The 27,246-nt window shown below is 34.5% G+C and overlaps 2 protein-coding genes across 2 annotated transcripts in view; both read left to right on the plus strand.

Moving 5' to 3' along the window:
- Positions 1-18,219, plus strand: part of LOC134844810 (probable serine/threonine-protein kinase MARK-A) — a gene marked incomplete in the record, with an annotated part of 54,930 nt that extends 36,711 nt beyond the window's left edge. Inside the window, 4 exon segments of the mRNA XM_063861625.1 lie at positions 3,321-3,609; positions 13,600-13,755; positions 15,754-15,856; positions 17,071-18,219. Coding sequence (XP_063717695.1) covers positions 3,321-3,609; positions 13,600-13,755; positions 15,754-15,856; positions 17,071-17,286 — 764 coding nt within the window.
- A 3,477-nt stretch (positions 18,220-21,696) lies between these two features.
- Positions 21,697-25,210, plus strand: LOC134844551 (uncharacterized). The gene is made up of 6 exons (XM_063861277.1): positions 21,697-22,050; positions 22,302-22,524; positions 22,888-23,118; positions 23,448-23,690; positions 24,292-24,417; positions 24,781-25,210. The coding sequence occupies exons 1-6, from the start codon at positions 21,899-21,901 to the stop codon at positions 24,904-24,906; spliced, it is 1,101 nt and encodes a 366-aa protein (XP_063717347.1). The 5' UTR covers positions 21,697-21,898; the 3' UTR covers positions 24,907-25,210.
- Positions 25,211-27,246: the final 2,036 nt, after the last annotated feature.

The following is a 27,246-nucleotide window of genomic DNA, read 5'->3' on the forward strand; positions in this document are numbered from 1 at the left end:
ATTCAGATAAGTCATAGCAATCTTTCTCATGGAAAAAGCTAACAAGTCTGCTCCTATCAGGGCGGAGCCCTCAATGTTCCAACTGCCTTTAAAAGTTTATGGAGCAGTAATAACATTAAAAAATAAATGTAAAAAACAAAATGAAAAATTTTTTTTTTAAATTTGAAATTTTTGTATAAAAATCATTCCCCACACGCCATATAAAGTACGAAATGATAGATTACACTCCTTGTAACAAATCAATTATGGTAAACAAGCTTCTTTCAACCAAAATGGAACAATTTCCAAGACGGATTAACTCTCCGCTTACGCGTTAATTGTCCCAAAATTGCCAAACTGGCATTCTTTAAACACCCGTAACTTCACGAAAAATGATGCTCAGGACAACAATATATCGAATGATAAAAAAATCCGTCAAAAATTGCTAGTTAATAAGAACAAAAAAAACCCACCCCGAGTACAAATGTTCCGTTACTTTCGTATCGAAAGTCGGAACAATAATCCACTCAAATTGAACAACCTACAAAATTTTTCCTTATTTTTGTTTTTTGCAACCCAATTTTACAGCAATTTTACAGTTGACTGATTTTTCTTTAAATTCATTTACAGTTGTTTTTGAGGCCACAGAAATTCAGATAAATGCTACGCATCATTTTTGGAGGGTCCGATTTTATTTAACAGTTCTTTTAATTTTTCCTAAAAGAAAATTGTATGATGAAACCTTTCCTCTGCATGGTGAAAAATTTCCTTAGTTTTCTGAAAAAAAAAATCAGAAAACTGGTTTAAACTGTCAAACACAAACATATTTTAGAAAAGTTGACCTATGAAAAGAAAAATATGATAAAAAAAATTTATGATTTCTGCTTTTCAAAATTTACGGATGAAAATCAATTTCTGTTTTTTTTTGGGTGTATAGTATTTCAGTTTCTGGTAATATTGTATTTCGAAAAGAGTTTTTAAAATAAATTCACAAAAAGTCATAGAGCTCTGTATGGGTTAGCTTGGTGGTTCCCATAAATGTGACAGATATTCTCAAACATTTTGTCAATTTAAATGTACGTGATCGTTGCAATACCTAGGGCATAAGATTACCAGTAGTTTTTTGTTGCCTGGCGATGGGTAAAGCGAAGTAAGTTTCGCAAATTGATTTTGAGGTAAACCACTGCGCCACAATTGGCTATAGATAAACAAATATTGAAAAAAAACTTACTACTGTTTTTTACGACTTTCGAAGAAAGTGACAGAATATTTGTGCTCGGTTTTTTCTCCAGTGTTTTTTAACCAGCAGTTTTTGACGTGGAGTTTTTTTGGTATTTTATAAGTTTTTTTTTAATTTTTAAAATATTAAATGTCTTGACTTTAAAGATATTTCATATATGATCATTTTTTAGGGGTTTAAAAATCGCCATTATGGCGGGCTTAAGACAATCATCGCACCATATATTTCATGCTATTTATGTGTGAGCGGAGGTTTAATCCGTCTTAGAAGTCGTTCCAGATTGAAATGAGCCATGCTATTTTGTCAATTTAATAAACTGCTGCTTACAAAAACATCACTTTGTATTTTACATAGCGTGTGAGGGGTTTACCTACGAAAAAAAAATGTTTTTTTTTTTAATATTCAATATCTATTTTAATTTAAACTAACACATATATTTTTTATGCTGTCGAAACATTCTGGGTTTTGCCCTCATACGATAAGACTTGTGTTTAGATTTGTATTGAAACTGATATCATTTGATCTTTTTGTTAAAGGAAAAACTTTCTGCATGCGTTGCAAGTAAGAATTTAACGAAATGAACGAAATTAACTTGGCGGTAAAAACTCCCTTCTGGTCTTTTATGCCCATTCACTACAAAAAACCAAAAATTCAGGGATTCATAAAATGAAAACTTCTTTCTTTTTGGAGTTATTAACGGACTTGATCACTTCAAAAGAAATCAGAAAGTTATTATAAACTTATAAATATGATATGCCCTGATTGTTCTCGCAGTGCGAATAAGTATTTTTTGAGTAATTTTTTCTAAATCCTAGGTCGGTACCAATGTGAGGGTGTTCATAATGTTTTTCCTCTGGAAATTATTTTTGTTCCGACTTTCGATACAAAAGTAACGGAATATTTGTGCTCGGGGTGGGTTTTTTTTTTCTTCAGACAAATTTCGACTTTTTAACTAGCCATTTTTGACGGAATTTTTTTATTTCATTCGAAAGGTATTGTTGTCTTGAGCTCAAATTTGAAAAGATTTTTCACCTGTGATCATTTTTCGTAAAGTTATGGGGGTTTAAAGATTGCCATTTTGGCCAATTTGGGACAATTAACGCGCAATATATTTCGCGCTAATAACGCGTAAGCGGAGAGTTAATCCGTCTTAAAATCGTTCCAAATTGGTTGAAAGAAGCTTATTTGCCATAATTGATTTGTTACGAGGGGCGAAATTTATCCTTTTGTACTTAATATGACGTGTGGGGGGATGATTTTAATAAATAATTTTAAATTTAAGAAAAATTTTTTTTTAATTTATTTTGATATATTTAATTTTTTGATGTTATTACTGCACCATAAAACCTTAAAAGGCAGTCGAAACATTCAAGGCTTCGCCCTGATACGAGCAGTCTTGTTTGTTTTTCTTTTCGGTGAGTTCGGATGATTTAATTGTCAGAAAAAAATTGTAAGTAGATTGTTTCAAACTGCCGCTCGAATCTGTTTTGCTATTTTCAGTCAATCAATTTCAAGCCTTATAATTTCAGTTCAAAATTTGAAACAAAAATTTTAGGCGGAAGAATTGATTTGTCTAATGCTGGCGATAATTGGTCAATTAAAAAAAGCAACATGTTATTTTAAGCCAATTTACGTAAGAAAAATTGTGTAAATAATCCGAGGAAATTGCTATGTCAGTGCTGTGCATCACAAAATCAAATTAAATTGGAAATATGTTGCAGATGGAGTTTGACAAAAACTCTTGGCCTTTCAAATCCGGCTGATTGTTGCAAACGACATCAATTGCTTGTCACAGATGAAATTTGTATGACTCGCATCCGCACTTGTTTGGTCGCAAAACTTGAAAATATCTCAAAAATTTTTATCTTCTGTAAATTTCAAATGGTTTTTCAACTCGAGCAAACATTTTGTGATTGCTTACTTGTAATTTCTGTTGGTTAAAACAACATATGATCTCAAAAACTTTGTTATATCAATCAAAATATATAATTAAAATATAACATTAAAATAAAGTCTTAAAGTAAAAACATCTCACCTTTCGACGCAATTGAATCGTTTTAGTCTGATTTTTTTAGAACACTTTGAGCGTTTCGTTTTACAGGTGTCGTAAACAACTGCACGACTGGAGATGTCGAAGAAACCCCTCCAAGTGAACATATTGAACTAGCCAAGTCAGCGCAATCATCATGTGATGTGACTGTGATGACTGCCAGCACCAGTAGACCTAAAGTAGCTCATTGTCTGAGCAACACTGGCAATCAGAACAGTAAAAATGACATCAACAGCAACAACATTAATAACAGCAGCATCAGTGGCCACAATAGCAATGCTGCAGTCAGTCCCAACACCGCTAATAGCAACACTAATCCGGGAGCAATTTTGGCTCACAGGTTACTAATCCAGCTTATAGTTTTTTTCAACTTTTTTTATATAGTTTTCACTTCTATCAACTCACATTGCGTGCTCTACTCATCATCAATTGAACGTCTCCCCTCCCCTCAAAAACTCCTGAATTCCCGCGCACACTACCATAAATTACTATATAACTCGAATTTTTTCCATTTGGGTTGGTGTTCAAACCCTTCATAAATTCGATCAGAGGCAGATCTAGGATTTTTTCCAGGGGTAGGGGCGAATTTTTTTTTAATTTCGAAAAAAAAAATTTGTCGTCATTTTTTTTAGGTCGACCAAATTGATTTTCTGAGCTCTCCTAAATCACTGTAAAGACCCTATCTTGACCATATTTTCTAAGAAAGTTTTTAAGAAAGTTTTAGAAAATTTGAACAAAAATCCCCCCCCCCCCCCAAAAAGTTGGTATTACATTGGCGCTCAAAAGCGCCTTTAGAAAAATTATAGGGTCCGTCACCAAAAATGGATATCTCAAAATAGTACAAAGGAGGGACTCTTTGTGTCGGCAGGGGGTCGCATTCCTGAGGAGGAGGGGCGTGCACTACCCCCCCCCCCCCTAAATCTGCTGGTGAATTCGACCCTTTCACCGCCAAAGTCTTTACATGCCCTTTTTACCCAAATTTTTTGCCTGTTGATTATTTATTGGCAGCACCAAATTTTTAACGAAAAATAATTTGAAACTTCTAAAATCGAGGCACCAATAATCAACAACTCAGGAAACCACGTGAAGCCAAATTGGGCCAACAAAAAGAAAGGCCGGCAAAAAGAAAGTTTTCGTTCAACCATTCCATGAAAAGGTAAAAATAAACTTTTTCAAAGAATGAAAAAAATGAATATTGGTGGTTTCGAGAGATCTTTCAAACTCGAAATTGTTTACCAATTAACCACTGACAAACATTTAAAGTTTCAACTTTAAACTTATGTTTGACTGACTATTTGAATTCAAAGGCAAGTTTCATTTTTGTTTTCCGTAGGGAAACTTCAATGCAATTTTCATTCAATTCTTTTTCTGTCATCTGTTTTGCCTGAGCTTAATTAAATTGGGCGTTTTTTTTGCTACCATTGTTTTGTTTTTGTTTTTAATTTTTGACGTTGACAAAAAGAGCAGGCAACGTTGCTGAATCCAAATGGTATTCATAGTCTTGAGGTTTTCTTTGATAGACGAACAACAGAAGAGTTAATTATAGAAAATTACTTTAAGCGTGAAAATTTCTGCCAAGTTTGATTGATAAATTGAATCGCAAAAACAGAAATAATAGACTTTGATCAAAATAATGAGCCCTCAAATAGAAAATATCTATGTTTTCTTTGCTTATTAGAGAAGACACCACTCAAAATTCAAACTCTTTTTATTTGAAAAAAGCGATTGATCTTACATAAAACACACCTCACAAGTAAATTTAGTATTAGCGGCAGACAGACAAAAGTCTTCGAGATTGCCTTAACATTTCCACAGAAAAAAACGGCTCTTTTTGTTTTCCCTCACCTGCAAAATTTTACAAGAAAAAATTTTGTTCACATTATTCTATTGTTTTGGAAATTGACATACGGACTAATTAGGTTCTTAGAAACATATTTGGTTTTCATAAACAACCTTGAAAAACCACTCGTTACATTATAAAATTCATGTTTGTGTGAGGTGGGAGAAAAAAGAAAAAGAGCCAAAAACAGTCTTGGAGAAAACTTAAAGTTTTGGTTTCAAAATAATTTCACGATATCTATATAATCAGAGAAGACCGCCCGTATAAAAAAGCAGAGTTTTGAAGGTTTCGACTTCCCTTTAATTTGTCTCGAACTAATTTTGAACGGAAAGTTTTGATAAACTATAACTTATGAACCGCCGATACAAAAAGCACGCGTTAAGACTTCAGTCGTGTAGTAATAGATTTGCTTGGCTCATCGTTCCGACATTCGAGAATGGATGAAATATTCGTGCTCGGTGTTCCTTTTTTTCTTTAGACAAAATTAGGTCTTTACTAGCCAAATTCGGACGAATTTTCTTATATCTTGACACCCAAATTCCATAAAACCGTTTCTGCTTAGATTTTTTTTTGGCAAAAATAGGGGGTTTGGAAATTGCCAATAGTGCCACTTTGAAAAAATTCACGCGATATGGTTGGTTGGGTAAGACAGTGCCGAAGTAAGAGAGTGCCGAAAACAAAAATTTGTTAAAGAGTGCCGAAAAGGAAAGAAACTGACTTATTTGTCGTGAACTAATTGAGAAAAGAAAAGAAAGTTTTGTTTGGTCATCGATTTTGGCGCCAAAATTGAGTCTGAACAATTTGAAAAGAGTGCCGAAAATGAAAGAAACTGACTTATTTGTCGTGAACTAATTGAGAAAAGAAAAGAAAGTTTTGTTTGCTCATCGATTTTGGCGCCAAAATTGAGTCTGAACAAGTTTCAAGTGTCATTATTAATTTTCCCGCCAAACGCTAGCCTCTTAAATTGCGTTCCAATATTTCCCGCCTTTTTCGGCACTCTCTAACTTCGGCACTGTCTAACGCCCCCATATGGTTTTTGCAACTAAAGCGTTAGCGGTTACTCAACCTGGCTGAAAACTTGTTCTTAATTGGAAATAATTAATGCGCGATTTGTTTTGTCCGATCATAGCGTAGGCGGCGACTTAATCTGGCTCAAAAATGCTAATTGTTTTCCTGGTTAAAATACTAGATGCAAGCTAACGAATAAGTCTTTTTTGGTACTATTGTCCGACACTCAATTTTGGTCGAGCATCAAAAATCTTATTAAAAGCGCCGTCGATTTCATGGCCAACATTTTTGGAACTAACTCGTTTTTGGCATGTTTTCTCTAAAACTTAATGAACAATTCCTAACAATCAGTTCTGGTGTCTGATGATGTCAATTGAATCTTGGTATAAAGGTCAACATCAAGGAATTCTAATTCAGACTATCTATCATGTTAACATTTTTGCTTTCTGGCAACTGTTTGAATTCTTTGCATAAACGCGAGAGTTTTGCTGATATTGTGAGAAACTGCCAATCTTTAAGAGTTTGTTGTTCTCATTTAAAAACAACTAGCCCCTTCTGTTTATATACCAAAAAATGAAGGAAAATTTATGCCTTTGCTAGAATTCGTATTCAGCAAAGTTCGACTTTATATATAAAAAATTTTCACAATTTTTTTTAAACCATCTCAACGATGCTGTTGACTTGATCTTAAATTCAACACATTGCGAACTCTGGTCACTTAATAGAAATGAAGGGGCAGTCAGATCGTTCATTATTTTGACCCGAGTTATTTTATTGTTCCGACTTTAGTAACAAAAAATTTGTGCCCGGGTGGGATTTTTTTCAAAAAGTATTGTTGCCCTGAGATTAGATTTCAAAAGATATTTTACCTGTGGGCATTTTTACAAAAGTAAAACAGTGCCGAAAAAAAATAACTCAACACTGCCGAAAATGAAAAATTTGTTCAACAGTGCCGAAAATATTAACAAATTTCCACATATTAAGTGCGGCAATCAAAAATTAAGCGGCGAACATTTACAATCTTAAGTGGCACTTACAGATTTTGGGAGAGAAAATTTGCAATTTAGACGTTTTGGCGCCAAAATAATTGTTTAATTTGCAGTTGAAGATATTTTGGCGCCGAAATCGGAGTGGTTGTCTTTGATAATTAGCGTCAGTAATTTCTCGCTCTTTAGAAAAAGCGTTTAAGCTATTCTGAAATTTTCTCGCCTTTTTCGGCACTGTTGTACTTCGGCACTGTTGAATGCCCCCATTTTGAACCATTAACGCGCGATAAACTGTTTCGATTTAATCCGCGTTAGAAATTGTTCCAAAGTGTTTGAAAATAGCTTATTTGCCATATTTTATTTGTTACAAGGAGCAAAATCTATCATTTTGTACTTTATATGGCGTGTGTGGCGTGTGGGGGGATGATTTTTACAAAAAATCTCAAATTTCAGAAGAAAAAAATCATTTTATTTTATTACATTTAATTTTTTTTCTGTTATTACTGCTCCATAACCTTAAAAGCAGTCGGAATATTCAGGGCTTCGCCCTGATACGAGCAGTCTTGTTTTATTATGAAACGATTGTGGTTGCGGTATAAATTGCCGCCTAATATTTCGCGTATGCTGTTAGAATCATGGATATTCACATCGCGCATAATTTAGTCAAGACGATGGTCAAACTGGCAATTTTCAAACTTCTGTAAAATTTATCACCAAATATTGTACTTAAAACATTTTTTTTGCAATTAATTTCAGCTGAATGATATCTTCATAGGGTTTTCAAAAATTTTGTCGGCAACTATTATTCCGATTGTCGATTTTTTTTTGAATTTTAATTAAATTTGTCGTTTTTTCATAAAAACTGGGGATTTGTTTTGATACGAGCAGTTTAGTTCATTTTTTTCTCATCTAAAGGAAACAAATCACAAAACAAATATAGAAATCAGTAGCGGATTTAGCGGAGGGAAGGGGGCGAACGCTTCTTTTTGTGGATTCGAGTCCCCTGATTACCCAAAGGGTTTCCCCTTTGGTACTCTTTTAAAAACTCCACATTTACTAGTTCAAGTGGCGTTTGCCAAAAAAAACAATTTTTCAGTCAAAACTGTAAACTGTCCAAAACTAATAACCGTCCAAAACTGTTCAAACCTGAAGAATTTATTATCACAGAAAATAGTTTACTAAGCGATCATTGCTGGTTGAATGCTTAGTAATTTTATCCTAAGTTATAAATCTCATCTTAGATCGTCAAGTTGTCTTGACAAAAGTTAGAGTAGAAACAATAGTCAGAAAAGGTATGAATTAATTTGTTGGTTAAATACAAAGCACTGAGTTATTAGATTATATAAACGAATCAAACAGCTTGAAGAATTATACCTATGAGGGGAGGTTGAGTTAACCTTATTTTGTTCATCATTATTTTATCTTCTTACTAAGGTCGATGGCTGATTAGTATTCTTGGGTCGCCCTTGATTGTTTCCACTTCGACACTTCTGGTTTGGTCGTCAGTATCGTCTTGCCGTAGTCATTTTGGTACTTGTAGTCCAGACTTCCTCAGGTGTGGGTATCTCGAGTATCTCGATTTATAATGTTATCGAACTTTAAATGAAAATTTATTATCTATTTTCTTTGTGAAAAAGGCTAGTTTAATTTTATTGTAAAGGCAGAAAAGAAAAATTATTTATTTTTGAAAAGATTTGACTGAAAAGATCTGACTTGCTGCTTACTGAGCAAAATGAAACACTGAAGATTTCAGGCCAGTCCTTTTGCTCGTAAGCATAAACCGGCGGCTGATTCAATCTTTATTTATTCAGGTTTCACTTGCTCCTTTATTCTCCCTTTCTTATAAGGGAATTTTCAACTAGTTTTGATTTGATTTTTTCAAATCAAATATCTTTAACTTATTAGTCCCCTTTGATTAAAACCGCAGCCTTCAGTTTTGTCTGATTAAAAATTCATATTACTCTCTCTGATGCATCATATTGCAGGTGCATCTCTGCTTAATCAAAGCAAGGAGAATTTCAGTGCAGCCGGCAAGACTGCTAAATATTTATCCACGTTGTTTCAAGTTAAATAGTGAGCATGAAAAAATGAGAAAAATTGGACAAGTATTTAAAAATTAGTGGATTTACAAAACAAGATTTTATAGTCCTAATAAGAGTAAATCAGTCCATATCTGATTTAGTGAATAGAGGCTTTAATTTAAATGGCACGCTACAATTTAGAATTGGGTCGTTAAATAAACAATTAAGACAATGGTTTTTTGTCTGTGTAGTATTTTCAATACTACAACTCACCCCTTTTTTAGGAAAATTAAGCTGTTCGATTCTTACAGCTAACAGGGTGAAAATTTAAACACTTTAATGGTTAAATACTTTAGTTATAACATTTAAAAAGAACATCAAATGAAATAGTTATGTAGATAAGTTAAGTTAATGGACTCAAATTTAAATATGGTTTTTGTACTCTCTGTAATTTTCGTCTAGAGCTTCCTTCCTGCTTCTAGCTCCACATTGTACGCTCTGAGGATCGGTATTTTTCTCTGTGAAGCCTCGAGTTTTTGTTGTAGCTTGACGATTTTCTTCTTCTTGAATTTATGCTTACATAGTTTGGGAAGGCAGTTATTCCCTCAAACGGGATGGTAACTTGCGTTCCCCCTGCTTTCAGGATGTAGCCTGGCTCTTATCTCTTCTTCACTTTCTAGAAGTTGGTTTCTTCCTTTATCACCACTTTTTGTTGGGCTATAAACTAGACAGGCATCATCGCCTTTTCCATTGTCGTCGAGTTGACGACTTCAATAAACGATGGCAGTTTCCATCTGTTGTAGTTTTGTTTTATTCAATAATTCGAACTCGTAATAAATCTAGGGTTTTCAGTATCCAATTTTACTTCTCTGTTCTTCTGCAGTTCCAATCTTTGATTTAGACTGGGAAAATTCCGCGGGTTCTTATTTAACCCGTCGTCAAATTGACAAGGATTGTACTACAGATTTTAGTTGCTTCTTTCTGAGAGGCAATTTTCTTTTGAACTCCTTGGGTGCTAGGTCAGCATTTTGGCAGTTCCATTTCAAAATTGGGTCATATTCCATTTTGCTAAACATCAATAAAGAAAAAGAAAATTTTCAAAATCCCGAATTACATTCGGATACTAAGGCTTATTATAATGAAGAACATTTATAAAACTGTAAAATTGTATATATAAAAGGTGGAAAATATAAACTTGTGGTTTCACACAAACCCACCACGGAAAACAAATGAAGAAAGACAATCATGGTGTTTATTAACCACAGGAATAAAGCATTTTACAACACTGAGTTAAGCTCAGATTTTAAACTAATGTAGTTAAAAGAAAAAATGGAAATTTGGGCTTTAATTAACCCCTAATCTTAAAAGTATGTCCACCTGGGGTCATCCACAGGCTTACCATGGGGTCCTTAGCAAATTATAAAGCTATAAATTTTGGGTTAGGATTTACTAGATGCAAATATTAACAAATAGAAAATTGTAAAAGTTGTAAGGCAGGTATAAACAAATATAATATTTCATTTGACAGCATTTTTGTCATAACCAGGAATCTTCGTTTCATTTTCTGATAAGATATGGAAAAGATTTGATAAAGTAATAAAAAAACGAAATATCAAAGGTAAGGAAAGTTGAAGACTAATTACAAACGGTATAATATTCGATAAGTTAAGTGTAATAATTCTTCTTCGGTTTTAATCTCCTGCATCAATCCATGTTCACATCTTTAGTACAGAAAAGTCGTCCTGAACTTTATGATGCAAAAATTTAACGTAAACAATCTTAATGATGATGCCATCCAATTTTCAAAGTGTTGCTTCTGAAAATTTGTTGTTTTCAAGGATTTAAATGCCTGCGTGTTTGGGATTCTAAACTACCAAATTATTAAAGTGGCCAAAATTTTGAGGAGTGAATCATAAAAGTCTCAAATGCTGCATACAGCCACCAACAATCATTTGCGTTGGTTAAAAGAAATTGGTGCCATGGGTATTGAAAGGCTACATAAAGCCTCCAAGATATGCTGGCATAAACCTGCGGCGGGTCGGGTCGAAAAACTATGTTCGCCCATTTTAAGATCATGAATAATTGTAAAAACGTACTCAATTTGTTGAAAAAAGAGAGATAATTTTTTCCCTTTTTGATGAATTTCTTCTAGTTTGCATTTGTAACTTGAAAACTACAAGGCCAATAATTAATGTCATTGGTCCCTACTTGGGCATTAAGAGGAATCCGATGGTGCAAATTAACTTCGCAGAAATACAGTTTGATACAATTTTACATTGGCTAGGTCTTTCATCAAAGGTTTCACTCTATTAATTCTCGTTATTATACGCAGGGTAATTTGAGATTCACTTAAGTGTAATACTGAAATTTCAGTTAATAAAACTGCCTGAAAATGAAATTTTTATAGACTCGTAAAACTGTAACATTTTAAACTCCTGGCCTTTTGCACTTTTTTTTGCAATTATGTTGAAGTCGAAAAACTTTTTTGTCTGAGCCAATGGGTTCCGATCCCTCTATCTTTTTTTGATTTTGAGGATGGTCCAAAATTGTTAGCGTACTTGACTGTTTTCGATCTCGGTAAAGAATTAAATCCGTGTTCATGCATTTTGGCATATCCTTTTGGGTGTCATACAGAACCGCTATTCATTGTAGTACATTTGTAGGATAATATTCGTAATCTTATTTTTTAGTAATTTTAAACTAAATTTACTGCTCAGTATACAAAATGTTAGGTAAACTTCACAAAACTTTAAGCGTTATAAAAGCTTTAATGAAAACTTCACGTTTATAAATATTTTAAAGCAGGAAGAAACGGGTTTATTTTATTTCTATGTTTTCAAACGTTTGGCCTATTAAACCTTTGTTTTTATCTACTTTTGATTCTCTGGAATTTTTTAGTACGATAGGCATTGACTTAACTTCATTCCTACAATAAGTGCTTTTTGTATTAAGGATTAATCAATTCTAAACGATGTTCCTACTTTAAAACCTATGCCTGCTGGATAAATTGAAATTACGCAGGATGATTTTGGTGCAATAGTTAAATTTTTATCAAGTAGTACATTTTGTTAAAAGCTTAGATATGGATAACTTTTGCTTTTTATAATACTGATAGGAACTGTTATATCTGGGTATTTTTTCAATTTAAGTTTAAATTGGGAAAGTTTTTTGATTTAATGTTGTGAGAAATGAAATCCTTTCCTAAAATATTTGGATCGCATCCGTTCTCGGCCGAAATCCATGCTATGATTTTTACCGGATTATCAGTGTTTGTACCAAATGTTGAGTCAAAATTAGTACAACCTATAAGTTTAAGTTTTTCTCCATTAACAGCAACTGTGTTTGATCTAGATTTAGTTAGCTGTAAAGGCTGTATTTTACAAAAATGTTCATAACTGTCAAAATTAATAAGCGAACATGTTGCTCCAGTGTCTAGTAGAAATTGGGTTTCCAGACCGTTATTTTTATTTTTGTCTCCGACGGGATGTTGATATAAGTTAATATACAATTGTATTTTTGGTTCAGGCGGAGACTGATCTAGTTTAAATTAAGAAGTTCACACTCATTATCGGTATAGTCTACTTGAATTGTCATCATTTTTTATTGGAAATACAAAGTTCTCCTCAACAAATTTAAATAATAACAAGTTCATTAGAAAAGTTTAAATATTCCTTATGTTGTTTGTCATCACCTAGATTAATATTTATAACTGAAAAAGGATGTAGAATGCTATGACCAAGTTTTATCAAGTAAATACAACAGCATTTAATTTAAAACTAAAGTTGAAAAGTAAATCCACAAAAATTATTTGGTATATCACCAATATCCAAAAAGATCAAATCACAATTTTGTCCAAAAACACACATAAAAATATTCACGAATTAACTATTGTCTTCAGCAGCAATACCCCAGAGCTAACTTCTATCTTAAAAAAGCTTAAACAGCCCCATAGCACTATTGATCTATCTAATAAAAATTCGTATTCATTGAACCCACCAAAATTAATAGTAATTTAAATACAATTATTTCAGTCCTTACAATTGATCATGGTCTTTTGTCTGTGTAGTATTTTAAATACCACAATAGCTTGAATCAGCTGTTGGCCAGGTTAATGATATTAAATGATAATATAAACACAGCAATAATTTATATTGTGTTAGACCACCAGCGGATTTAGGGAGGGTGCGGGGGGGCGGACTTTCTTCTTAGGAATTCGACTCCCTGCCGACCCAAAAGTCCGTTTTGAGGAGGGAGCGCGCGCCAAAAACAAAACGATTTTTTGGTCAAAACTTTACAAAATTTTCCAAAACTTTCAGGAGAGCTCAGAAAATCAATTTGGTCGACCTAATAAAAAAGTCGACAATATTTTCAAAATTTTTTGAAAATCCGCCCCCCCCCCCCCCCCCACCTCGAGAAAATCGTAGATCCGCCCCTGTGTTAGATTCTTGATGTGTTAGACTTTTTGATGTGTGTAGATTCCTTCAACTGTATGCCAGTGTGGTGAGTGTTAGTTGCTGGGTTTGCTTCACCCCGTTTTACAACATGAAGTTCATCCAGAGTGTGGATGCAGTGACTGGGCTGCACGTCTACCACTGGATCAAACCAACTGGAGTGGGCACTTACATCGACAGGCGAGTAATCATAGATTCGAAGAGAATATGTTTGCTCTTTCACACAACCTTTCCTGGAAAACGCACAATACGGCTTCCGGCAAAAAAGGTCAGCAGTACTACAAATGGTACAATTTTTGAGCAAAGTATATGAACTCTACGATGACAAAAATGTTCAAACACTCTCAGTCCTTTATCTAGATTTTTCTAAAGCCTTTGATAAAGTTCCTCATAGTATCCTAGTCGCCAAACTACGGAACATAGGTCTAAGCATTCAAATACAAGACATAATACAAGACTATCTAACAGATAGAATGCAGTTTGTGAAAATCAATAAAAGTTCATCAACTCTGAAAGAAGTAACTAGCGGTGTACCACAGGGCTCAATTCTTGGCCCTCTACTTTTTATCATATTCATTAACGACTTTCCCAAATGCATTGAGAATTCAGATTGTTTTGGCTATTGTGACGATATGAAGATCCTGTCTACTGAAGAAATTCATCTGCAAAAAGACACGGCAAATGTTGAAAAATGGTGCAAAGAAAATAAAATGCCGCTGAATGAAGATAAATGTAATTTGTTAAACCTCAAAGGGAAAATGGAAGTTACACTATTTAATAAAAATGTTGATACCGCAAAGACCCAAAAAGACTTAGGTATTTTAATGTGTCACAACCTTTCGTGGTCAGTAAATGCTGAAAATCGCATATCAAAAGCAATGGGAGCTTTTTACAAAATCAAACGAAATATCTCGAAAAAAACATCTTTAAAGTCAAAATTAAACTTATACTGCGGATACATCGTACCAATCATAAGCTATGCATCGCAAACATGGTATCCGAACAAAGCAGAATTAAGACAACTAGAAAGAGTACAAAAACGAGCGACATCTTGGATTACAAATAACTTCAAAATGAGTTATACTGAAAGACTGAAATTTTTAAAGCTCCTTCCACTCTCAATGTACTTTGAATTACACGACATATTGTACTTAGTTTCACTACTAAAAAATAAACATGACATTGATTTGAATACAATTATTCATAAAAACGAATCACGAACGAGACAAGCAACACGTGGTGAGATTGCTGTTCATGCAACAAGACTGAAAAAGTCAAATGAAAATTATTATATACGTTCTATTACGCTATACAACTACTTTAGCCAAATTGTGGACTTCGAAAATCAAGATTATGACAGCCTGAAAATATCTATAACAAACACGTTTTGGAAATTCTTCAACAGAAATTTTGCAGAAAACAACTTGTGTATGTGGAGAATTCTTTGCTGGTGTGGAAACTGCAACCCACCGGGAAAAATTATGAACTTATAAACGAGGGTTCAAAACCCATGGAGAAATCCTAAAGCCTACACTACTACTACTACTACTACTACTTTCACGACAAGGCATGAATGAAAAAAGAAATATTAGAACGCATGAATGAAAAAAGAAATCATTTCCATAGTTTCGCGCACTTTTCCGGGCTCTTTCACAGTTTTCCGGCATCTTTCCCTCAGAAAAAGCAAAAACATACTCATCAACCGTTAGAACATAGTTGAAGATGGCCTCGGGAAAAAGAGCCGCACTCGGGTACTTCGTGCCCTCAGGCCGGGCTCTTTTTTCCCCCGGGCATCTTTCAACTATGTTCTAACTACTACAAAGTATCCTTTTTATCATGTTTAAGTGAGTGACCAATTTCGAGCCACTCGTATTTCCTACGTGCAAGGCGCTGGATTAATGTTTCGACTACCTCGGCTCGAATCGGGTATGCTTCGATTTTGCTTTGGTTCTCTGGCATTTGATTTTCAGTTTGAAACAACATCCTCTCGAATCGCAAGTTGAATTGGAAGCCCAGCAACTCGACGCTGGCCCTTTCACTCATTTTTCCCTTGAATGACTTCTATACACAGACCAATTTTAATCCGTACCGATGAAATTATTTAAGATAGTTTATTCTCCTTTTTCAACTTCGTCTAAATCTTTAAAAAGATTCATCGAAATGTTACTATAATTGCAGGACCTCGATCGCCCTGTGTCACTTGAACTCCCTGGTGAATCCGATGCTATTCATTGGACTGAAGCTGTATATGAAGCACAGCAGAGAACAGAGAGCTCATCAGGTAAGTGTATCAATGGTAATCAAGTCTGCAGGAAACTTGCATGTACAGTCAAACACAGAAGCAAGAATGAAGTATTAACAGGTCACTGTACATAATGACAAAAAATGTTGTTTTCTAAGAGAAGTTTCAGGTTGCTAAAAACGCGTATAATTTGAATCTCAAGCAGTCCGATACCCATTCGGGAACGCAAAAGAGAAATCATACAAAAACAAGCTCTCTGAATTTTTCGCGATTTCTGGAAAGTTTATATTCAGGTCTATTCAAAGTTTTTGGTGCTGCTGTAGCTGAGTAGAAGGGGGATGGGGCTACCCTTTTCCTAATCGCATATTTATTTCCTTTTTTTTGAACGCCCGGTTTGACCACCATAGACCGAAAATGCTAATTATGCAATTATGCATATACTATGTCTATGAAAAAATCTAACCAAACAATTTCATACATTTTTGTTAAAATGGTGTTACTGAAATTTTTCAAGATTTTTTTTTGTTTTGTCTCTTAAAAGTTGGTGTACCGACAAAAATGAAAAAGGAAAATTTTTTGGCAAAAAATGCTTATCATACAGTAGCCATAAGTGGAAATTGTATGATCAGCATTTTTTTTCGATGGCGACATTTTTTAAATTAGTTTTGAAATTGCCCCAAAAGATTTTTTGTATTTTTTTTTCAAGAGCAAAACCCATTGTACTCGAATATAGCTTTTCGAGAGAAAAAAAATTATGCAAAATTTAAGTTTTGTGGACATAACATAACGTACTCCTGGATACACAAAAATGAATTATATTTCCGTTTTTATAGACAACTGTTTTGAAAACGCTCTAAAAGTTTATTTTTTTTATTGCATTTGTTTCAAGAGCTGTCGTCTTTTTTGCCCGACACGGGTTTTCTAGCTTTGAGTAGCCAGGGTCTGTGTTCGGTTACGAACACATTTTCACAAAATTTTCACAAACCATTTTAGTTTATGGAAAAGGCTAATCATACAACTTCCACATATGAAAATTTAGTAACTATCGACCTTTCATGCATTTTCTCTACTAATGGAGTTCGATGAGTAGCATTTTTTTCCATACATGAAAATTGGACGATTTTAGGGGCATCATTAGTCGGCAAAGCCCGAAACACAATTCTCACTAACAACTCTGTTCAAGAGCTGTGCCATAAATAAAGCCAATTACTTCTTATTTTTGTAGTTTTACTATTTTTTATATTTTATTCTAGAACAATGCGGCCAATGCGATGGTGTTAAACCAGCGGAAAATCAGTGCGGTTAATCGAACCAAGAAACAATCGAGTGCAAGATCGAATGCGGCGGAACGAGGGGGCAACGGGGACCAAACCCCCCAACAAGAGGAGCACGAGGCAGTTGGGCTCCATCCATATATGGAAGAAATGAGCACCAGTATGCACATGCAGAGTGAACAGACTGAGGCGTGAACATAACGGGAGGCTATTTTCATGACAGAAAGTCTAACTGGCCGAAAAGTTGTATAAATCTTGACAGATTTCGCGAATTTTTTTCCATCTTTGATTTTGATGAATATGATGACTGTTCGATAGGCTAATCTATGTGCTGTCGATTGGCTTTTTTATCATTCGGTTTCTGAATCGCGCGGAACTCCCTCGGAATCGATCACCAAGCTCTGTTCCATTTCACCTCTGCTGAAATTAATTTTGAATGCTCATTGTTTGTTTCTGCTTTCTTGCATGCCACATTAGATAATTTTCCTTTAATGTCAGCTTAGGCATTTTTGCACAACTTCAGAATGTTTTTCAGATTTTTGAAAATTAAAAGCGCATTCAAGTTGATCGAGAACAATTGATTACTTGGTAAAATGGCTGTCATTTTTTAAAAAAGTGTGAATGAATTTTACAATCAGACTTGAAAAATTCTGACGCTGCTTTGTGAAACTCCTCATATCTTGTGCTGGTTTATGTTCATCAACCTTCAAAATTTGAACTGTATGCTACGATAGTTTTAGTTTATAATTTTGTGTAATTTTGTTCTTCAGTTGGTTAGGATATTATTGACTACCTCTCTCCCATTGCAAAAGGAGGATTTGATACAAGGGGCCAAATAAGTGTATCCTTACTAGGTACCATAAGGGAGGATTGATAAAATTTTGAAAATCCGCACCCACCATCGAGAAAATCCCAGATCCGCTCCAGAAGGGAGATATTGACCTAAAAACTGACTCAGTATTGAATCAAAATTAACGCAGTATTGACTTAAAATTTACTCAGTGATGCTGCATACCAGTAAAAAAAACATCACAATAATTATGAAAATATTTTATCAGTAAATATATCATTGTTGTTCTACCCTTATTTTTTATTGTTGTAATTAATATTTTTTTGATTTGCATCAAGTTAAAGTTCAATTTTTTAGCAGTAAATGTTTACCAGATTTTGAAAAATCAATATAAATTTTGATCATGTTTTCTTGACTCGTCTGTTTGAGGTTATTGCTCCGACCACGCAGTAGAGTAATGTATCATAGGAACGTTTTTCATTAGTGATTCAAGCTGCAGTGAAAAATTTCGCAAAAATTTTAAGAGCCGAGAAAAATTTGAAATTTTTGATTTTTGTTTGCTGACTAGCTATATTTGATGTTTGTCCAGATATCAATCACTATTTCGAACATTGCCAAAAGCGAACCTTGCCAAAAGTACTTTGCAAAAAAATTCTAAGATTTTTGCTTTTTCTCTTCATTTTTTCTGTTTTTTTTTGTTTTTCCAAGACAAATGTTAATGATTATGCCTAATTTACTTAAGGCTCGACAGTTTTGTATAATTTTTCTCATCACACCAAGCACAAGAAACGACACTAATTTGATGAGCCTCCATATTGAAGAATTCTTTTGTAGTTATTATGAAGGTCGTCGGAACATTGCGTTACTTGCAGAGCCACCGGTTATCCTTGTTTTATTAGCAAAGTAACGGCTTTTTATGGAGGTGCTCAAGTTGAGTGTGGACAAGGAGAAGAGGGATGTTGAAAGTATGAGAGATATCGTGCAAGATGATGTAAATATGAGCAGGTTTAGAAATTGAGTAGGCACAGAGTATTGTTAAAAAAGCACTAACCGATTCACCACATTGTTTGCAATTTTGCAACATCTGTTTATTTTTCATCGATAGCCAGAAAGAGTCGAGGAGTTGTTTATAGTTTTTAGGCTTTTTAATTCGTTATTGAGTTTGCAAAAGCAAATCAAAAGATCTGCCAAAAGAATTTGCAATTGACATTTGAAAATGGATTTGTCTAGAGGGCTATCAATCTCACGATGCTAGGATTTGATTTGCAACTCGTTTCACAAATTCCATCAATGGCAAACTAACTCAGAAGTGCTAAATGACAATGTATATGCTATAATTTTATAATTGTTTGGCTAAACTACAATTATTAAGGTTTTTGAAAAGCTAAATTTAATCAAACTGATTCACTAATTTCTTGATTACCCGGGTTGACCAAAAAAGCTAGTCATACAATTTTCTTATATGGGAAAATGCTAATCATACACTTTTCATGCAATTCCATAAGTACAGAAAATTGCATGAAAGGTCTATGATAAGTATTCTTTCATATATGGAAATCGTATGACTAGCATTTTTCCATAAACCAAAAGTATTGATTTTTTACACTTGATTTCTCAAAATTTTTTGGTTGTGTTCGTAACCGAACACAAATGACAAAAACCTTGGTTACTCAAAGGTAGTAACCAAAGGTTTGAGGTTTGGCCTTCTCGTATTAAAGATGCATTGGAAATAGCCTGAAATGTTTAAATTTTATCTCACACAACTAATATAACAAAAGTAACGAACTCTTAAATTTTGGCAAAAATTTTCAAAGATGATTATTTCTAAAATTTGAATTTTCAAGTTACCAGACATTGATAAAGGCATACAAAAACAGGCAATACAAAAGGAAGAGGAGTTTCAAGCGTAGAGAAAAGGAAAGAAAAATCCAATATTAGTACATCCAGGACTACGTTATACACACAAAAAATTAAATTTTGCATGCATTTTTTTTCAAAAAAAAAATTTGAGTACGAAAATCAATTTGCGGTTGAAAAAACACAAATAAGTTTTTGGGTTAATTTCAAAAAAAATGCTAGTCATACATTTTCCATATATGGAAATTGTATGATTAGCATTCTTTTTGACAAAAAGTTTTTCTTTTTTATTTAGTACGATACACCGAATTTTATGCCAAAACAAGTGAAAAGTTGTTCAAAAGTTCGTTCGAATACACAATTTTAGCAAAATGTTTGAAATTTGTTTGATTAGTATTTTTTCATAGACTTAGTTTATGGAATTGTATGATTATCATTTTTGGTCTATGGATGTCAACCCTGGAAATTATTTCGCCAGAAGTGAAGATGGGCTTGTTTTCATTCCATGACAACAATAAAAATAAATTGTCTTCAGGCTTCTCCATTGTGGGAAGTTATAAAATTTCAAACCACGCCAACAATTTTGCGCCCTAGGAGAGCACCATTGGACCAAGAGGTGTCTAGGAGCGGAACTTTATTTGGTAACTTTTTTATACTTAGTGAGAAATAAATTCTCAGTATTCGAAATTAAATCAAGTGACTACTTAGATTTCAATTTATATTGGTTTTCGCCAAAAAAACGAGAAAAAAAAATTACTGGACAAAAAAAAATTGTGGATCTTACTTACTATCAGAACATTTTTCTTAAGAGGTCTTCGTTATCAATAATGTAGCAGTCTAAAAACAATTTACGTAATGGAAAGAAGAGTTTTTTGTTTTTCAAGAAAATTAAGATGGTAACTTAGGATAATGCTTACCATTTTCTTAGCCTAACAACAATTGACTCAATTGAGTTTTTCTTACTCTTGTTGGTAGCATTTGTGCTGTACTGCTCATCTCGGAAAGTTTATTCACTTCATTGTCCGTTTAAAGTGGGCTAAATTGAATCCACGCGTCTTCTAAAAATGGCAAAAAATGTGCGTCACTGACTAAAAGTAAGAAACGTTTTCGGGAAGTTGCGACTTTGCTTTTTCTAGCAATTTTTTTAAGTAATCGATTTCGAAAATTCTTATATAGTTTGACATTTTTAGATGTTACGGTCGGAATCAAGCACGCGCTTTTTTAAATGATATCTAACAGGATGAGAAAACAGGTTTAAAGTCATATAAAATGGACTTTCTGGATATGGAATGGGTCCAAGCTTCCCTCTCTTACCCAGCAAAACACTAAAACTTCCCCGCTTGTTTTTTTGCCGGCTATTTGGTTGGTATTTTGATTAAAACAGTCAATATGTTTTGAAGTTGATCGTGTTCTTGAAGAGGTGTGTCGAGTTGTTTCTTGAGGCGTCTATGAACTTAATTAAAGTTCAATGTCTAGCTAGATTCGACTGCTTATTTTAAGTGCAGGTCACGTGGGGTGATGAAATAGAAATAGATGTCAAGAAAAACGCCTTCTACAATTTGATAAAATCACTACGAGCAACCGAGCGTACAAACTGAGCAAATATTAAATATTCAGTTGCTCTAGATTCGTCGCATTCCATTCTATTATTGGTATGTCGACCTTTGGATAGGGAGACATAAACCTTTACTTATCTGAAGCTTAACCAGCGGTTCGGTGCCGAGCCTTTTTCTCATATTTGCTTTATCTTACTTCTCGTATAATTTTGATTCTGTTAAAATTTAGCCTGCTTCCCTTTTTGGGGAAAAAGGGCACGACTTCGAGTCGTTTCTTACACGACTCGTTCTCGTGTGACGCCGACTTGTGTTTTGTCTCCCGCTTTCTCCGAACATGGTGTCACTTGATGTTTGCTTATTTGAACTTTAATCTGATTTCAGATGATAAGGGGCATCGCTATTTAGCCTCATTTTTCGTAGCTTCGAACCAGAACTCGCTAGCTCAATTATTATTGCAGTTATAAACACACTAATTTGCCGATATACTTAATTTTGTTGCAATCTTTTCAACAATATTTAGAAATAAACAGCTTTTTTGTTTTTGATTTAATTGTGAATTTGAATTCATTTTGAATTGATTTATCCCTTTGAACTGTTTGAAATCATGTGTGCCTCACCCATGGCCAGCAGTGCCACAAAGGCCGCTCCCTTGGTGACAATAGCGAATGCCTTCACCAAACCTCACTGGATCCCAAAGTTCATCAAACCCTCCTCAGTCGGGGTGAAAAAGGAGGAATACTCCATAGATTGTACCAGGTAAGGTAACAGCAGAAACAGACCAGAAATTACCTCTCACTTATAAACATCCTCACATATAATTGTAACACAAGAACCCGAGTCGAGGTAATTATTTTTTGCTCCGAACGTTTCGGACAAATTTCGGTATGTTTCGAATGAATGCTTTTGAAAAAATGGTAAACTTAAATTACAAATTCATATAATGTTCATTAAATCGTCCATCAAATAGTTAAAGCATGACTGAAAATTGAAAAAAAACTTGCTTACAGGTACCAGAAAAACCTGGGTCGAAATGACGAGTTAAAGAGAAGAGTGAGAGATTTGTACCAGAGAATTGGACTTGTGTACTTGCAGAACACTGGAACTAGAAACGCGGAGGAGCTGCAGAGACCCTTCGAGGGTATTTTGGGAGGAGGAGGAGTCTACACTGGAGGGGCTAATCCGAGGTCACCGGTGGAGGGAAATGTCTACGACACTGGAGTGTCCATGTCTGTAAGTTGATGCGAAATAACAGAAAAATACAAATTAACATTTGATGCAAATTGGAAAAGAGCACTTATTTGTATTTGTTGTTTTGGTACTGTTATTAGGCAGAAATTCTGGAAAAAGCAATCATTGCTGAGAGTTTATTAAATGATATGTAAATCACATCTTCTTTAATCCTGCGCGACCATCGTCGATGATTAAAAATTTTGAAATTGTAACATTGTTTTTTGAAAGATTTTTTCAAGTTTTTCCATGTTTTAACTGAAATCATTCATGTCTTTGTTTTTCATGCTCATTTACAAGGAACAATAAGACTTCAACACAATAAGCTAGGAAGTGACTAACTTGTTTTTTGCTTCTTCTGAATAGTCGTTTGTTCACTACCACCACGAGATGGCCTATGTTGACACGACAGTGAGGAATGTGTTCTTCACCTGCAGCGACCTCACTCCGGGAGTGGATGGGTCCTCCTACGTGTCAGACAACGTCCGAGTCACCGACAACATCGCCAGGACTCCCCTGGGCATGAAGCTGAAGGACCTGGGAGTGTGCTACATCAGGAAACTGACTGACAGGGAACACTACCTCCATATTCCACAGGTATTTAAAATTAAAAAGATTTTATGCACAAAGTTTTCCAGATAACGAAAAGTCATTATCATAGACTGTTCAGCGTTCACTTTTTCTTGAACTACTGTCCAACTTTTTCACTATATTTCTACATCTTCATAAAACTAAACTGGAAGTTTTGTCACTCTTGACGTTTGAACTGCGATACTTATATTTCAGTTGAGAATTAAATAAACAAAATGTATCTGAGCAGCACTGACCCTGATTCTTGAAACTTGTAAATTAAAGTTTAAGATCGAAGAGAGTTATCCGTTTTTTTTACAGTTTTTTGTTTAGTTTTGACGTTTTAATTGATCTAGGTGGGTGTGTACAACCACTGGCAGAAGTCATTCTTGACTGGGGACATGAAAGAGGCGGAGCGGCGAGCGAGAGAGAGGGGTCTGGAGGTGGAGTGGGGACAGAACAGGGAGATGATCACGAAGTACTACGCCCCCTCCTACGAGTACTGTCCAGACATAGATAGGAATCTGCTCTACGCCTCACTCGCCGATCACTCTATCTGGTTCGACACTTGGCCACTAGTCGAACATCTTCCTCAGGAGGTCAGCAAAATCATATTTTAACTAAACTTTAAAGTTAAGAACATTTGTCCACGAGGGAAAGGACCAACATACGAGCTGTACGGCTCATCACGGCGAACCGCCGTTGTTCCCCTGCTTAAGAACTACATGCATTGTTTTTAAGGTTATTTTTTAGTATAATATATTGAACTTATTTTTAATTTGATACCTAATTGAATTGCACCTAAGGGTACCTAATTGAGAGATGGTGAAGCAATCGATCTAACATGTTCATACTCCTGACCTGTCCATACTAACCTGTCCATGACATTAAAAACTTATCATTAACAAACTCTCTGTAATTGAAAGAAAGCAATTAATTGGGTCATTTTTGTGCCATAATAACCTTCTGCGTCCGGACTTAGAGATTGTTAATTTTCTTAGTTCAATCGAGTCAAAGAGTGAATTGACGCATAGCATTTCATTGCTGGTTCTTCAATCTTTTCATGAAATTATCTAAACAGAAAACAACCGAAGTTAAAAAATTTGATATTCAATAAATCAAATTTTGCGGTAGGCTTTGGCAATACAAGATACAAATTAATCCGTAACTTATTTCAAAACATTGTCTCTTCTATTGCAGGATCGTCCGCTGAAGATGACATTTGGGGACGACAGTGAGTTCTCGGAGGAGGAAGTGGCCCAGTTCGTGGGCATCTACGACGACCACGGCATCCAACTCAACTGGAGTCCTGGAGAAGCCGCCATCGTAAGAAAAATACCACCTAGCAAAAAAAAATCAAAATACTCAATACTAAAGCTCTAGGCTAATATCAGTTTCATTTGCATTCGGTTAATATCATTTTTTCCATCAAAACTAAGATCTGAAACAACTTGCTGATTTTTGAAGCTTTGCTAAATTCACAGCAAAAAATTTTCTTTGGTTTTCAAAATTGCATCGAATTTATTTAGAAACAGCAAAGAATCCTATGCAAAAAAAATTATTTTCAATGCAGCAGGTCAAAAACAGGTGCAGTTGGAACGAACAAAAATAAGCCTATTGGGAACTTTGAATCAAAAAATTAAAATAGACTTTTTGGTGATGTTTTAATTTGAGTGAACGCTGCTTCAGGTATGCAACTACCGATTTCTGCATGGAAGACCTGTGATCCACCTGAATGCTGGAGAGGTGCGCACCCTCGGAGTCGTGCTGGGAGAGTTCTTCAAACGCGTGGGTGCACTTCCCGGAAAATGGTGAACCCAATACTGTGCAGAAAACTCCAATGTTATTTCTCTGCAGCGCACCCAAACACTATAGCGCTTGCTTCAGAGCTTTCATCTGTCAGATCAATTGGATTTCAATGAAGGGAAAAAAATCGAAACACTTATATAAAGGAGCGGCGTTCGACGCCTTTGTCAGTTTGAACAATAGATTAGTATAGAGTTAGATTACCGAAGTAGATAAACTTGATTGACCTTCGATGACAGACATATTTGATCATAAATCAGTTCACTGTGTTAACTATTTAGAGTAGTTGTACTTAATTTAATCCTTTCTCGCATTATCTATCGAATCAGAAAGCTCAAAACTTATGTTATCTTCATATTCGGACTGCGAAAACAAAACATCAGACTAAACTAACCTTTTTAACATAATTGGGCTGAGCTAATGTCGGATTAATGCAAAAATGTAATGGAGTAATAATTGGCTGATCTAAATTCTATTTAAAAACGCGTTCAACTGAAAAATTTCAAAAATCGGGCAAAAAAGTAGGTGCAACGTTCTATAAAGAATAAAGCTGAAGATGCTGTTGGTTTCGTCGTTAATTTTACACAAGCGAAGCGAAGTGAGTTATTACGAAGAACTTTTCTTCGAACCTAAGTCGGAAATAAAAAAACTCCTTTGGTTGCACTTTTAGTATATTTCAGTTTGATCAAACTTAAGCCTATTTAATCATAGGCTTGTTAATGCCATAAGTTGTTTTTTATTTTGCTTATATCCTGTTTGAGAAAACAGGTATTATGAAAATGTATGGGATGTATTGTTTTTGTTGTTGTATTTTTTGCAACGGTTGGAAAATTTTTGTATTTTTGCTGAAATTTCAATGTTTTCACAAAAACTAACCTACCGTATCTTAAAAAATGGTACCAAAGGACAAAACGGCCGCCCTTCTATGTGCCTGCAAATTTTGCTAGTCTCTTTTTTTTTACCCCACGTCGAACGGCCTTCGAAAGTTTCAAAAGGGGGCTTTTTTGACCTATTTGCTGTGATTTTTTTTTCATTTTCATATATAATAAATGCATAAATCTGAAATGAAGGTTTAATTCAAAAGAACAAAGCAGCGGGATCTCAAGTGGTTATTCCCTAAATTCGGTAGAAAAAAGTTATGGCCTCAAACAAACCGTTTTTTGACATATTGGTTAATTTTGAAATTTTTTTCACAAATCAGCCCGTCGAATTGGCAATTAAAGATTTAATCGAAAACAAAACCTGCAATCTGAATCTCTCTCGCGCAAACCGCTATTCCTTGCTTTTTGAAAAAAATTATGGCCTTAGTAAAAGTCGAGTTTTTGAAATTTTGCCCGTTTTTTGAAAAATTCTTTTTTTTTCAAAAACGAATGGGCGGTTTTTGAGGTCGATAGTTCATTCAAACTAACACGGTGCTTAGATTTTCCGTGCGTGATCCGTTGTATCCTATTTTGTTGTAGAAACGCCGATATGAAATTCGGGCATCAATTCCTTGAAATGTTTACCGTTTTATTTTTTACAAGTTTCATCATCAAGATGAAAAACTGCTAGCTAAATCTGATAAAATAGATTCAATCTGAAAATCAGGGCGTGGAAACTTTCCCTGCTTAAAAACATCTTTGCATTTTTTAGAAGAGAAACTTTTATGGATTTACAAAAAAGTCGAAGTTGTGATTTTCTGATCGTTTTTTGCAATCTTTTTCTCTCTTTCGAAAACTACCGGGCTAAACCTGAGATAAAGAAATCAATTAAAAAGTCGAGTATCAGTTTCCTATTTGTTATCAATCTTTTAAATGAAAATCTAATCTCCTACTTGAGCAGAGAAATTACTAAGGCCTTGCAAAAAATCCATTTTCAAATTTTGAAAATTACGCATTTCCGTATCAGTACATTATATAATTAAAAATATTAAAACAGGTACAACTAGCATTAGCTGGGCCGCTAGCTTAATTCCATGTAACCGTGGCGCAGATACGAGCACGTGAGTGACTCTTCTGATCATCTAGTCGGAAATTCATATCCGGAACATTGAAATAGTATATTTTATGCTCAATTTTTTCGCTGCTTCATTAGTGGCTAATGTCAGTAAAATTACCAGCAGTTCTGGAGCACATGTGAGAACGTGATACTTCTACGCTCAAAAAATATATTCAAAACTTTATTTAAGGTGTAGTTTTAATCTTCTCCCTTTTCCTAACTTTCCTTTTTTTTGCCTGTTTAGAGCTTTTGTTTGCGTTTTCCTCGCTTCGCCTCTGTGTTAAAATTCTAATTTGAATTGATACATAAATGTTGTGAAATTGAAAGCATGCGCGAGCGTCAGTAAAGGCTATTGCATCAGTAAAGTTTTTT

Source organism: Symsagittifera roscoffensis, chromosome 4 (genome assembly GCF_963678635.1).
Source record: "Symsagittifera roscoffensis chromosome 4, txSymRosc1.1, whole genome shotgun sequence".
Classification (NCBI taxonomy): domain Eukaryota; kingdom Metazoa; phylum Xenacoelomorpha; order Acoela; family Convolutidae; genus Symsagittifera; species Symsagittifera roscoffensis.